Genomic DNA, 14,658 nt, shown 5'->3' on the forward strand with positions numbered 1-14,658 from the left:
AGTAAAACTAATGAACCGTCAGCGACGGCGGCACCACGGAAAGTTTGTTTGTTTGTGGGACGATATTTTCCAATTAAAAAGCGGGGAGCGCAATTAATTTTCATCAACTCTACCCCGACCGGTGCACTTTTCTTTTTTCCGCCACGCGCGTGCTTAATTAAAATCTGAAGCGGCGGCGGAGATTTTTCGTCCATAATTGCGAAATGCAATCAGCGAAAAGTAGTGCCGCGCGCTCCAGAACTTCTTTCAACTGAGAAACCCTTGAGTAGTTTTCAACTGCAGACGACCGGCTATGGCTGTCATTTGACGCGTGCGGGGGAAAGAGGAGAGAGAGGAGCAGATGCAGGCCGCGAGATAATTTTCCTCTCTTTTCAATTAAGATGCAAAAGGAGCGCTTTGTATGTGTATTTTCTTTTGCTTTTTGCAGCGCCAAAGAAGCAGGAAAGAGAGACGAAGAGAATGAAAGGCCTCAGACGTTAAACTCGCAAGAACAGTGCTGCCAACTGGATAACAAGGCTCATTTTTTCTACTTATTAACTATTAATTAAGCTATATTCGCAAGAATCGACTAAGAGAGTGAGCTTTGAAAGGATTGCCATTTACACATTATTATTTTTAAACATAACGTTACTGAAAGATTTAAAAACTCTAAAAATATCATAAAAATTTTACGTTTTGCATGTCTTGAATTGACAAAGCAATTTTTCTAATCGTTGAAACATTATGTCAGTATTTAAATTATTCAAAACTTGAAGTATTTGATTTAAAAAATTCACTCATTTTATTGAAATAGTCAAAGCATATTTTTTAAAGAATTTTATTTTAATATAAAAGCCTAGACTCTGACAAACTGTATAATCTTCAAATTTGACGTGGTAAGGAAATCTTGCGTTTGTTTTTAGGATTATACCTTTTCTGTTCTTCTCTTTTCCATCGACAAAAAAAAACAAACTTTCTACGTCCATCCCCCATACATACCCTCTTTTATTGACATTGCACTTTTTCAGTATCCTGAAAACTTTTCCAAATGCACCGACTTGCTGGTGGGTTGCATTTGTACAAAGGGCGGATGAGTTCTGAAAACTCGAGGTGTGCTCCCGCGCGGGTTGTTTTATCCGTCCCCTGGAGCACTCCCGAAAAGCTATTCCGCTTTTGTGCTCCGCTTGTTTTCATTGTTGTTGTGCATTATTCCGGCAGGCATCCCTCAGCTGCAAAAACAAGAAACACGGCGCCTGCTGAAGCGCACCACAGCCTAAATTCTAGCTGAGGAAAGGAAATCTGCCCACGTTTAAAAAACAAACGATATTATATAATTCCACGTTGGTAAAAAAAATTACATGGAAAAAAATAACACATCCTTCTTGTCTGGTTTATTTCCAGCAATTTTTTGGTTACTAAAAATGCAAACAAACAGAAAACTTGTAAGACAAGCACGTTTGCACTAACAAACATGAAGATAGTTTTGAATAATTTTTTCGGCACATTTAAAATTAAACAAATCAACTATGAATGAAAGTGGCTATTTTTGGAACATTTTTAACCATGTAAATATTTATTTTATCTGGTTTTTTTAACTTAAATTTTTTATCAGAGATTATGTTTTCTTTTGTATTTATAACATTTTAACATTGAAATATGTTTAAAATATCATTTATAAAAAAAGTTGTCAGATACAAAATAAAACTGATATTTCACTTTGAATAATTCTAAATAATATTTTATTATGAATTTATTTTACTAGAACAACATGCTAATTTCAAATTTGATCCTTCACAATTGAAGAGTAAAAAGTATCTCGCTTGCCAACATAAATTTTGTTGTGTACACCTTTGTGAATTTTCATGTTTCTTGCTGCATTGCGATGAAAAGCAGCCGCCGATATACTTGACATGCGAGGTGATGAATTAAATCTGCACGCTGTCAGCTGAGAATGCAATCAGCAGGCGTGTCACGTCGTGCGCCGCTTTTGTTATTACTTGTGGGCATGCAAGAGAGATGCGCCCTTATAATAATGTGCCGTTCGCAGCCGACGGACAGACGAGTGAATTTTGCGTCTCGCATTCTGACGCTGAGCAGTTTGGTTGACAGGTGTTGGCCGGGGTGGCCGATAGTTACGCCAGGGGCTCGCCTGGCCACACGTGGGCCAAAGGACCGGCGGACGTGCGTCGCATTAGTGAAAAGCGCTCGGCCCTTCCCGGAAACTTTGCAGGCGCAGCGAATGCAATATTTTGCCTTGTTTCAACCACTTCAACTCAATTTTCGGTGACAAACGGTTTCGCCAACGGAGGGCGATTTTATTTGCTTCGCCAGGTTATTTGGTCTGTTTTGTAGAGACTATAAATTCCTTTGGCGAGTTTTATATAATTTTTAAAAATTTCTCTGATATTGAATTGATATATTATTATTATTGGTTTATTTGTCCACATTGTTACAAATACATTGTACATTGTATACATTCAATTATTGAAACAACGAAAAGACATTTAAAAAAAATATTGTCTTATTGTAAGAGTTGCGTGTAATTAACAAGAAATTGTCAATTAATTGAAATGGAGGAGAAATTCTGCATGAAATATACTGTATCAAAGAAAACTATACAAAAATAACCACGCATAAAATTAGAAATGTACAATTTGCAAAAAGCTAAGGCGTCCGAATGAGTTTCTGAGTGGATTACTCATAGTTTTGGCAGTCATTCACCCTCGCAATATTTTGTTAAATAACCGCACACAAAAAGTATGATTGATGAACGCAAATAGATTTGGAGAGAAAAAGGGCAAAAGTTTGCATTTCGGAGGCAAAAAAGTTCTTGATTTCAACAAAAGTGTGGTGCGAAAACTTCTTGAGGGCATAAATCTGGGCGTCCGAGGATTTGACGAAGTGTAAGCACAAAACGCACGCCCTTTTCACGCAGGTCCCGCGAGAGCACCGAAGAAAGGGAGCTGGCGAGAGTTTTATTTATGAATCGGAATATGAATGGACTGCTGGCTGAACAAACAGACGAGACAAAACTTTTTGCCATTGTTTTCTTGAGCAAACAATCAACTTTGTGCACTTGCGAGCGGGCAAACTTTGGTTCGGATCGGCTGCGAGGCGAGCGCGCGGGGGCTGAAATAAAGGCCGCCTATGAAATTCGCTTCCATCGCTCGGCACATGAATAAATTACGAGTCCGCAACGTGTCTTGTATAAAAGAATAATCCCGGTTTTCTCCTCAGTGTTTGGTCAGACGCAAGAAATTCTATATGCAAATGTGGCGGCTGCGAATTTGGCAGCCGATGCAAATGGCCTTTCCATCTGGGAGAGCGGAACCGCAGACAAGTTTCTCAACCGTCCCTTTCAATTATGCGGACGTACATTTAAATGCAACTGTCCGAATGGAATTGAAAGGCGAAAACCCAATCATAAATTTTAGCCTACTCTGCAGTGCCTCTGGGTGGTCTTAAATTTCATCATTTTGGTAAATTAGAATTTATAAAAGTACTCTTTGTGAGCATTTATCAGTTTTTTCACATTCCCATAACTGCCAATCCAATTTTCATGACTTTGTGTTTAATCTATATAAAAATTAGAGTAAAAGGAATATTTAAAAAATTTATGAAAAATATTTTTTTTTGTAGTTTAAAGTAAAAATAAAAAATAAAAAATTATTTTAAGAAGAAAATTTTTTTTTAATTTAATTTTTTTTTTTTTATTAATATTAACCTCCATTTAAAAACACATTTAAGTATTGTAAAGTTGATCATAATTATAATTGTGTTATATTTGTGTGCATAGTAACATTTAACAAAAATATGTAAATATCTTTAATTTAAACAATTTTCAGGACTTTCGATAGGTTGTCAACTTAATGTAATGTCAAACATTTATGTAAATGGAAATGTATACCTCTAAACAAAATAATAATACATTTGTTTTTAGGTGTTCATAAAAAGAATTAAAACAAAATAATTTAAAAGTTGTAGTGTTCGGAAGTTGAGCATATTTCCTAGAAATCTAGTCCCAGTCCTATTTGTGGCACTCGACATCTGAGATCCGCATGAGGCTTTCTCTGAGCAAGAAAAAGTTATTTATTTTGCATACCCAGTTAAAGCCGAGAGATTCTGTTTCACAAACATGAGAGAGGTCTTTTTTCAGCGCAACATCCACTCTTGTGTCCATTACTACATGGTAATACCAAAGCGGAATTTTCGACCTTGATCAAGGTCACCTGTCAATCATCTTTTTCAGGGTCGTACCTGTCAATCATTTTTGAGGGTCGTACCTGTCAATCATTTTTTCAGGGTCAATCAACTGACAGGTAAGGCGCACAGAATTTGAAGGGGGTAGAAAGTCGGTTGTGAGAGAGTCGCTGTATCAGGCGCACAGCAAATAGGAGTATGTCAAAGGAGGGTGCATCGGTTGAAGGTCACACTGTGTGTTGGGCTAACTGAACAAAAGAGTTATCACGAGTGCAGCACGGGGGTACGTGTGCAACGTCCGAGAGCTCGATTGAGACTGACTGAGAAAATAAAAAATTTTGAATTTAAATAAAACTTGACATGTGTCATATAAACCTGTCAAAATAGGTATATAAAGCAAGGCGCGCACTTTTTGGGGCAACATTCGAAGATTGTCAGCCCTGGCTGCGCGTCGCACGTCCCCCGTGCGGTTAGGGATTAAATACATGAAAAAAAAAATCTACCTGAGAAAGGGAAAAAAGAGAGAGTGTGGTCAGTTCGCAGTGTTTTCGTGCATTGGAAACAAGTGAAAATGGCTGAGCTGGAAGAAAATATTGTTAAATTGTGCTACAGGCAGAGTATGATATCAAAAAGTGTGCGGAAAATGTTTGGCAAATGTGCCAAAATTTTGAGTGATGAAGTTGAAGAGAACGATTTGTTCCTCAGCGAATTCTGCCAAAATCGTGGGGTAAGAAAATGACCACGTTTTTTTTTTTTCTCGAAATTTCTTGAATTAAATTAAAATTTTTTTATTTACATTTTCTTCTTTTCAAATAGGAACTACCCGCAATTCGAGAGGGTGTATGGGATTGCGTGCGCAAAAAAAAATTAGAGGCGCTCGATTATAATTTTTTAATTGAATTTCTGCGCATTTCTCATTACAACAGCCGCACGGCTCAAGCTTTGCTTTACGTGCTGGGCCGCAGATTGCTAGACGAGAGCGACGCACCCCCCATGAGCTTGTACGAAAAGTACGCTCTGCTTTTTCATCTCGGCAGACTATATTACGAGAGCACGGTATTTATTTTTTTTTTATTTGGTTAAATTTCATTAAAATCATTTTCAAACTATTCAGCTTGAAGACGCCAGCGTAAACAATCAATTCGCTTCGGCTGGAAAAGTTGGCGCCAGCAGCGAGCGAAAAGGCAAGAAGAGATCGGCGGTGGCGCTGTCGTCACCTCAATCGGAGGGGCGTGGTCGCGCAAGCAAGAAAATCAAAACAAACAGTGTCGGCTTTGATGGAGATTCGCCGGAGAAAATTGAGAAGAAACGTCGTCGCCGCGGGTCCTCCGATGAAAATGAGGAGCTTGAAAAGAAGAAGAAGAAAGTGGTCGACATCTGTCCAAACAGTCGGCCGCCTGAAAATGCAGAGAAAAGGAAGAAGAAAAACATCGAGGCTGCACCCGATGCACGGTGCAAATTACAGGATGAGTCGGAGAAAAAGAAGAAAAAGAAAGACCAAGTGTTCGCTACTCATCACGGCGCTGAAGAAAAGCTTGAAAAGAAAAAGAAGAAAAAGAACAACTCGGAAGACTGCGAAAATCAGAGGCCAGACGGCACCTCGGCGGGGCGTGTGAACGTTCCAGGTTCTTCACGAGGGCCGTGCATCGCTGTAACCTCGAGCGGCTGCAACCAAGGAAAGGGACTGCAGACGAAATCAACTGCTAAATTGACCAAGGAGGAACGGGCGGAACGACGTCGGAAGCGGTCTCTAGAATTTGACGCGCAGGTTTTTTCGTTCAGCGAGGACGAGGACGAGGAACGCAACTCGGACGACGATTTTGTTCAACCGCGAAAAATATCCGAGTCATCTATAAAGAAAACACCTGCAAAGAAGCCAGTCAGGGTGGATGACGACGAGGACATTTGGGAATATCGACCGATTACTGTCCCGCAAGAGACTCGGAACCGCAGCGAAGAAATCAGCTGCTCTCAAGTGTTGGACGAATTCCTGAAAAAAGATATCGATCAACTGCCTCCACTCGACCAGGAACAAATAGAGGTGATAAATTGTTTATTAATAAATATTTTCAATTAATTAGGAAAAAAAAAATTAAATAATTTTAATAGATAATTTTTCATTTTTAATAAATAATTTTTTTCAATTGAAATTAAAAATTCCTTGTATTATGTTTTAGATGTTCAACGCTCTACAACCACCGGTGCCAAAAACTAACCCTCAGGTAATTTAAACCTAAAATTTATTTAACAGCACTAAATAAAATCATATTTTCAGGCAAGAGAGCTTGGGCGTGGTCAAGCTGGCCACCTTGAACAAGAGGTAAATTTAATTTTTATAAATAAAGTCACATGAATAAAAGTTTTGTAATGTAAATTAAATTCTTGTTTTTTCTGAAATGAAAATTAAAATATTGAAAATGTTTACCATGTGATTGTTTGTGTTTCAGAATACCGTCTTACGTCCAGCTAAATCAACTCAACGCATGGGTTTCTCTGTAAATGATTATTATTTTCCAAATAATTATATTTTAATTACAAATTGTTGTTTTTAGACTAACGAGCCACCCCAGCTGATTCATGGCTGTTCATCACAGGTATGATTGGAATAAATATTGAGTTTGTTATTGATATTAAAGTAAATTTTTTATAAATTTTCAGATGGGGGATCAGCTGCGTGGCCAGACCGAGCGAGTGACACCACTTGAACCTGAGGTAAATGTTTTTTCTTTGATTAGATGTTAACAAACAGACTGTAATTGTAATCATTCTTTTCTTAAATTAAATAAAAGACAACTTATATGTAATTATTTTAATTTCAGATCATTATTTTACATGATCAGCCGCTCCCGCCGCTTCACAGCTCATCGCCACCACAGGTAGGTTTTAGAATAAAAATAATTTTATTACCAAAACAAAATCTTATTTTTCTAGAATCGGATCAGCGCCCTGACTCAAATGTGTCAAAAACTGAACTCGTCATTCAACGACAAACCTCTACACCAGGTAATCAATTATTTTGTGTTAAAAGTAATCAATTATTTTATCATTATTTATGTTCCAGGTCGCGAAAATGCCAAAAGGTCAACAGAGTCTACGAACGGTATGTATTTAAATATTTTTGCATTTGTGGTCATTTATTAATAAAATATACAATTTACAGTACCCAAAACCAGTTGATGGATCGATCCTGTCCAGCCTGCTTCAAGATCCAGCAAAATCTGCACCTACTGTTCATCAGGGACAACAACAAGCGCCACTGCATCAACCAGGACCACCAGTACTTCAACAACAGCAATTGCCAGCACCAGAAATGTTACAACAACAGGGACCGCTTGCAGTGCAACAACAGCGACCACCAGAGCAACAACAACAACAACGAAGACCATCCAAACTGAGTCTACGAAGGGTATGTATTTAAATATTTTGCTTTTATGGCCAATTTATTAATAAAATGAACAATTTACAGTACCCAAAACCAAATGAAGGATCGATCCTGTCCAGCCTGCTTCAAGAGCCCGTCGACGATCCAGCTAAACCTGCTCATCAGGAACAACAACAACAACAACAAGCGCCACTAAGACAACCAGCGCTGCAACAAAATGGATCGCCTGCACTGCAACAACCAGGACCAGCTGTACTTCAACAATTGCCACCATCAGAAATGTTACAACAAGGACCGCCACCAGAGCAACAACAACAGAGACCAGCCAAACCAACTTTACAGCAACAACCAGCAGAGCAACAACAGCTGGGTCCTCAACAATCTGTCGCTCAACAAGCACCAACATTGGAGAAAGACCAACAACCAGGAACATCTCAGCCTTGTTCTTGTGAATGTTGCGACCATGTACCAAGGGAATCTCGTAAAAAGAAGAAGAAGACACCTCCCAAGATTTTGCTCGTCGTCAGACGTTACCCTCGCAGAAAAACCACAATCCTCGGTATTAGAAAAAAGAAACGCCCTGCTCGTCCAGCAGCAGCAGCACCAGCAGACACACCTGCGCCACAACCGTCGACACCAACTAATCTTGCACCACCTCCTGCTGTCCCAGGCCCTAGTGGTTTAAGACAAGTACGTATGTTGGGTGTTGACGGTCGCATTTATTATGTCAGATGCTGAATAAAATACCCTCTACTCAATAATTTGAATCTTTGCTTTTGATTCATTTTGAAAAACATTGATAAATAAATTTTTTTTTCAAGAAATATAAAAAATGCAATTATAAAAATGTTTTGAATAAAAATAAATAAATAAATATAAATTTAATATAAAAAATAAAATAATTAGTAATTTAGATAAATATAAAAATATTTCTCTTGCAAATTACAAAGTAAATTCAATTAATATAAGTAAATCTCTGAATTTTTTTTTCAAATCTTTTGACACAATCAGAGCATTCATTTGTTTTTTCTTTTCATTTTTAGATTCAAGTTCAACAAGGAGGCGGCCAGCCGAAAACATTTAAAATTATAAACAGGAATGTATCCGTCAATGAAAATGTACACACCGATAGCATTGAAATGCAAGTTACCCTCGTACAACCTCGCGAAGGTGAGGACCCTTTTGAGCATGTCGCTGAAACAATAAGAGAAATTGTGGAGCACTGTAAGGTGGGTGCCCACCCCGATGATCGAATCAGTCTCGAGTTCACGCACACTAGCGACGGGGACATCCCTCCGATAACTGTGCCGGTCGTGAGAATCTCAGAACTGACTGGTGACAATGTATTAAATGAAATTGAACGTATCGCACAGAGTAACAAAACGTTTGAGACTGCAGGATTGTTGAAAATTGTTGCCAATAGAACAATCCTTCAAGAAGGCCGCACAACCAGACACGTAAATTTGTTCAATTTAAAGGGTTTAGGATTTGAGCGCGCCATAATTAAACATAAAAAAAGAAGTAAACTTTATCAAAGACCTACTAGAGAGAATACTTGCGGTGTTGCTTCTGCCGTGCAAGGTATGGCTATGAGAGATTATCAAAATGAAGTTGACCCAGTTTTAAGGAAACAAAAGCAAAAGCTTTACAACGAGTTCATAAGAGAGAGGGGAAATAAGTTTTTAAACAAAGTAGATCAGGTAATCAACAAATCTGGACTTAAGCTGGTGCACCAAGGCATGACTCATGAAGACTGGAAAAAAACTCAACAGGCATTTCCTGATTACCGTTTTGTTGTACACGATGGGAAAAAATTTGACAAATATATATTCAAAGGGGATCCACCAAACCCTAAGAATGGCACAATCTCGATCATCCTTGAGCAAGGTCACTATTTCTTCTGTCGCAGCGCTCCATCCTATTTCAATTACAAATACCTCTGTGAGGCGTGCGGCAAACGCTACACCACAAAAAATGGGCACAGATGCGAAAAAGTCTGTAGAAAGTGTGGATTTGCCGATTGCGGCGAGGAACAAGATATTGATATTCGGTGCCACAAATGCAACGTGCGGTTCAAAAGTGTGCAATGCTACAATGATCACAATCGTGTCCCGCCTAACAGAGATCATTCTCACTGCAAACTTTACGAACAATGTAAGGCCTGTGGTAAAACGTACTCAAAGACTGTGAACCACGGAGGAAAGCGACCCAAGAGACCTCCTCACACCTGCGGCGAATTCTTTTGTGACGCGTGCAACGAAAAGGTGGAATCGAACCATGAGTGTTTTATAAAACCTATTGAAGCAAAATCTCTAGAAGCCAAGGAAAAGCGTACAATAATTACATATTACGACTTTGAATGCACGCAAAATGAGGAAGTGTCTCCAAACATCTATAGACATGTGCCGAATGTTGTCTGCGCTAGAACAGTGTGTTACCATTGTAAAGATGTGCCGGAACTTGATAATTGCGATCACTGCGGTAGCAGAAATACCGAGATCACCAATCTGGAAAATCCCGAGATCAATGTGGCTAAGGAATTTCTGAACTTTGCTTTTGACAAGGCGCGAGGTTGTTACGAGGGGACGAAAGCTGAAAAAAATCGGATTCACATCATGGTTTCTCATTACGGTCAAGGCTATGATTCTCATCTGGTTCTCGGCGCCGCCATTGCAGAGCAAACGTGGAAAATTGAGAACGTGCTCATGAGGGGACAGAAAATCTTGTCAGCGACTCTCCGAAAAGATGATGTTACCGTAAAACTGTTAGATTTCTATAATTTTGTGCCCTCAAGTTTAGGAAACATGTGTAAAGCTTTCAACCTCGACCCTAACCTCAGTAAGGGGTCGTTTCCTCATTATTTTAACCGGCCTGAAAACTACAATTATGATGAAGTGGCTATGCCACCAATTGAAAATTGGCATCCTGAAGCTATGAAAGTGGGCGACAAGGAGAAATTCGAAAAATGGTGGGCAGAGAGTGACGCAGAGTTGAAGAGGGAGAACAAAAAATGGAACTTTAAGGACCAAATTATGCAGTACTGCAGGGATGACGTAAAAATTCTTCACCAAGCGGCAACAGCCTTTTGCAAGGAAATGAGAAAACTGAAGGTCGTACCGTTCCTCCAGGCTGTCACTATTGCTTCCCTATGTATGTTGATATACAAGGTTAACTTTATGGCTGCAAAGACAATAGGTAAAATTTAAATTACCTCTTTTTTTAACAAACAAATAATTTTATTCATGTTCTACAGGAATAATTCCAAAGAACGGGTACAGACTTGCCGACAACCAAAGTGGCGCTGCGCTAGATTATCTTCTTTACATTGAAAACCAGATGGGAATTATCATGAAACACGCAGCGAGAGGAAGAGAGTTCAAGGTAGATGGCATTCCAGTTGATGGGTATTACAAGGATGCACAAGGAAGAGAGCACATCTTTCAGGTAAGTTTCGTGTTTTGCATTGGAAGTCGCAAATAATATCAAATTCCATTTTTACAGTACCACGGCTGTTATTACCATGGCCATGACACGTGCATGAATGAATGTAGAGAAAAAATGTCCAAGAGGAAATTGCAAATCATGAAGGATCGCCGCAGATCAACGGAAAGCAGGACTGCACATCTCAGAAGAAAAGGCTACATCGTTGAAGAAATTTGGGAATGCGAGGCTAAGAAGTTTTTCAAGCAACACCCTGACTGTCTGAAACAGGTGCAGAAACTGCAACACTACAACACAAAGCCTATTCATCCAAGAGACGCTTTGTATGGAGGAAGAACAGAGACCTTCACGCTCTTTGAGGCCGGCATGATGCTTTACAAGGACTTTACATCACTTTATCCGGCCAACATGAAATATTGCAGGTAATTTGATGCATTCTAACTATTATTGCGTTTTTTTAACTCAAAAAATCATCGTCTAAGGTTTCCAGCGGGTCATCCGCAGGTTTTCCTGGGCGACGATCCAGACCTGCCTGACATCAAGGACGTTTTTGGTCTCATCAAATGCAGTATACTGCCTCCAGACAAACTATTTCAACCAGTTCTACCGTCTCACATCAATGGAAAAAACATGTTTGTGCTCTGCCGGACTTGTGCTGAAGAGGAGCGCCAATCGAGTTGTACACACACGAAGGAAAAGAGAGTTCTGACCCAAACGTGGGTCTCAACAGAAGTTCAGCTTGCTTTGGTCCTGGGTTACAAAATCGAGAAAATTTATGAGGTCTGGCACTACAAAGAAAGCGCAGTATACGATCCTGAAAGCAAGACTGGAGGCATTTGGACCGACTACATGAATCATTTTGTCAAGTTGAAACAAGAAGCCTCTGGTTTTCCTGACGAATGTGAGACTGAAGAGCAGAAGGACCAGTACATCAAGGACTATTTCGAGAAGGAAGGCATTCTACTAGAAAAGGACAATATAGAGTACAACGCAACCAAGAGAACAACAAGTAAACTCTGCGCAAACTCACTCTGGGTAAATATTTTGAATCAAGTCACACTTTAACCAAATGTTCACGATTAATTCTTGTTTCAGGGGAAATTTGCGCAAGCAGACAACCACCCGGAAACAATAATCTGCAAGGACTACAATTCCTTGATGAACATTCTGCTTGATGACTCGGTGACTGTCAAGGCCTTCAGAGATCTCAAGGGACATGCAGTGCTTGTCAATTTCGTGCGCCACGCTGACTACAAGAAGCACAACAAAAACACCAACTATGTCATTGCTGCCTTTGTCCTGGCTAATGCTCGCATCATGCTCTACAGACTATTGAACATTTTGGGAGAGGACTGCGTGTACTGTGACACAGGTACAGATTAACACTAGTTTTTTGACATTTGTGGACTAATTATTCGTTTTATAGACTCGGTGATCTACAGAATTCGCAACGGCGTCGATCCTCTCAAGAGTGGCGAGCTGCTCGGCGAGTTGACTGATGAACTGGCTGGCTACAGACCTCGAGGCTCTCCTCACATGCCGTACATATCTGAATTTGGTTCAAGTGGCCCAAAATCGTATGCATTCAGGGTTGTTGACGGCGGAACTCATGAAGAAATCGTCATCGTGAGAAAACTGAAAGGTCTGACGCTCAACTACTCCAACAGAGAAGTAACTGGAATGGATCACCTGAAGAAGTTGATTGACGGAGAGGTTGGAGACACCTATGTGACCCTTCCAGGTCAAATAATACGCACCAAACTGTTTGGCTTGTTCACTAAGACTGGTATGAAGAAGAAGGTTGGCCTGGTATTCAACAAGAGGCGCCGCGTCGGAAAGTACCAAACGCTGCCGTTTGGAACTGTTGACAGTGCTGTGGAAGTGCGTGTAGACATACCTAAGAATGAGTATGATTTCAGGCAGTGGGCGAATGTTTAATCAATAAATCTCTCATTTTTAAAAAATTATATGAGCTTTTAATTTCCAAATTCTCTAATCCTTTAGCTGCCGGGTGCCGCCGCCGCCGCCGCCGCCGGAGAGCCGCGCCGCCGCCGCCGGGGAGCCGCGCCGCCGCCGCCGGGGAGCCGCGCCGGGGCCGCCCGGGAGCCGCGCCGGGGGAGCCGCGCCGTCGGGGCCGGACCGGTGGCGTCCCGGGGGCGTTCTGAGGCAGCTTTTCGGCAGTGTGAATTCAAAATTGGAGGCGTTTTTTCTCTTCTTGTTTCAAAATTAGGGGCACTTTTTTACTATTGTTTCTAAACTGGGGGCCTTTTGCGGCCGTTTCCATATGATTTACATTGGTTTTTTGAAATTTCTTAATCAATTTTTGAGGCGTTTTTATCTTAATGATTCAGTTTTTGAGGCGTTTTTAATGCTTGTTTGATCATTTTTGAGGCACTTGGCAAAAGATTTTCATTGGAAATTATTAAATTAGGCAAACTTTTTTGAAGGAAAAATCTTAAATTTTATTGAGCACCAGCAATTTCAAATGTACAAAATTGTTTGATTTCATAAAACAAAAGCTTCTTGAGGGGGCTGTCAGCAAACAACTCTGGGTCGGCTGTGTGCAAGAGGTCCTCCAGCTCATGCATCATCCGGGATTTGAGGTGTTCCTTGGCGTAAGTTACCAGGTGGTCAAAGACAGCTACAGCATCAGGAGATTTGTCCACCAGTTGATTCATCACAACGCGCAGCATAGGAAGCATGTTGTAAAAGTATTCCCAAGTGGCAGCGGCGATGGTGACTGTCCTTTCACCAGGACCGTTCAGGACAATCACACTGTTGCCATAACTCTGCTGGAAGGTCAGGGCAACACTGTGAGACAAAACGATTTGGCCGCCTTCAACATTTTCTCCAGTAAAGTAGCCGTTGATGAATTGAGCATTGTTGATCAGTTCATTGAATGCACGTCCATCCAGTCTGACTCCAGGCATCCAGGGGCGAGAGATGACCACTGTTGGAGCAAAGCACATACCAGGGTCCAAGGCAAGAGTAACCTGCTTTGATCCAGAGGGGTTCATAGGGTAGATGTGACGAAGAACCAGCCGGTTCTTGTCCATGACCACCTTTGGCTGTTGCTGCTGGTGCTGGTGCTGGTTGTTCATTCTCTTGGAGGGATAGGTGTAAGGCCTTGTTCGGAACATCTTTGCAGGTAGAGTTGGTAGATCTCTTGCTTTCTCTGCTTCCTGAACTCCTCTAGCTCTTTCTTCCGGGCTTCCTCGCGTTGTTGTTGCTTGAGCTGGTGTCTGAGCACAACTGACTCTGGGATGGTCTTGTCCGTGTTATATAGGGTGACATAGAGTGGGATTGGCCTCCAGCCGTCAATCACGGTGATGTCATGTTTCTTGACATAATCTGTCAAATTTGACAGGTCGTAAATAATGTGTATTTTATAAAATTTCAAGGACGTTTTTACCTTTCCAAGTGATCTCAGATATAATCTCATCACGTTCGATTTCTGCCGAAGGACAAAGATTCCTGCAGTCACAAGTTACGAGTCCTCCATCTTTGTTGGCCCAGCACACATGTTTTCCGCTCACAAAGTATTCGGTCCCAGAGGTTCCAGTTTTGACGACAGCCGTCTCGTAGTCCATTGTCGAATGATGCTGCTACTGCTCGATGCTCTGCCTTTTAAAGCTTGTTTGACAGGAAGCGTCCAA

General features: G+C 40.7%; 1 protein-coding gene across 1 annotated transcript; it reads left to right on the forward strand.

Annotated features, from left to right (window-relative positions):
• Positions 1-5,067: 5,067 nt before the first annotated feature.
• LOC132203479 (uncharacterized) lies at positions 5,068-12,944 on the forward strand. Its single transcript, XM_059631287.1, has 18 exons — positions 5,068-5,235; positions 5,294-6,220; positions 6,357-6,401; positions 6,455-6,499; positions 6,627-6,674; positions 6,732-6,773; positions 6,838-6,891; positions 6,999-7,055; positions 7,111-7,182; positions 7,241-7,279; positions 7,340-7,585; positions 7,646-8,251; positions 8,605-10,756; positions 10,815-11,005; positions 11,063-11,424; positions 11,485-12,037; positions 12,098-12,374; positions 12,429-12,944. Exons 1-18 carry the CDS (start codon positions 5,173-5,175, stop codon positions 12,938-12,940), a joined length of 6,291 nt encoding a protein of 2,096 aa, XP_059487270.1. The 5' UTR covers positions 5,068-5,172; the 3' UTR covers positions 12,941-12,944.
• The last annotated feature ends 1,714 nt before the right edge of the window (positions 12,945-14,658 follow it).

The sequence above is a fragment of the Neocloeon triangulifer genome, unplaced genomic scaffold, assembly GCF_031216515.1.
Source record: "Neocloeon triangulifer isolate White Clay Creek 2 clone unplaced genomic scaffold, ASM3121651v1 ptg000017l, whole genome shotgun sequence".
Lineage (NCBI taxonomy): Eukaryota > Metazoa > Arthropoda > Insecta > Ephemeroptera > Baetidae > Neocloeon > Neocloeon triangulifer.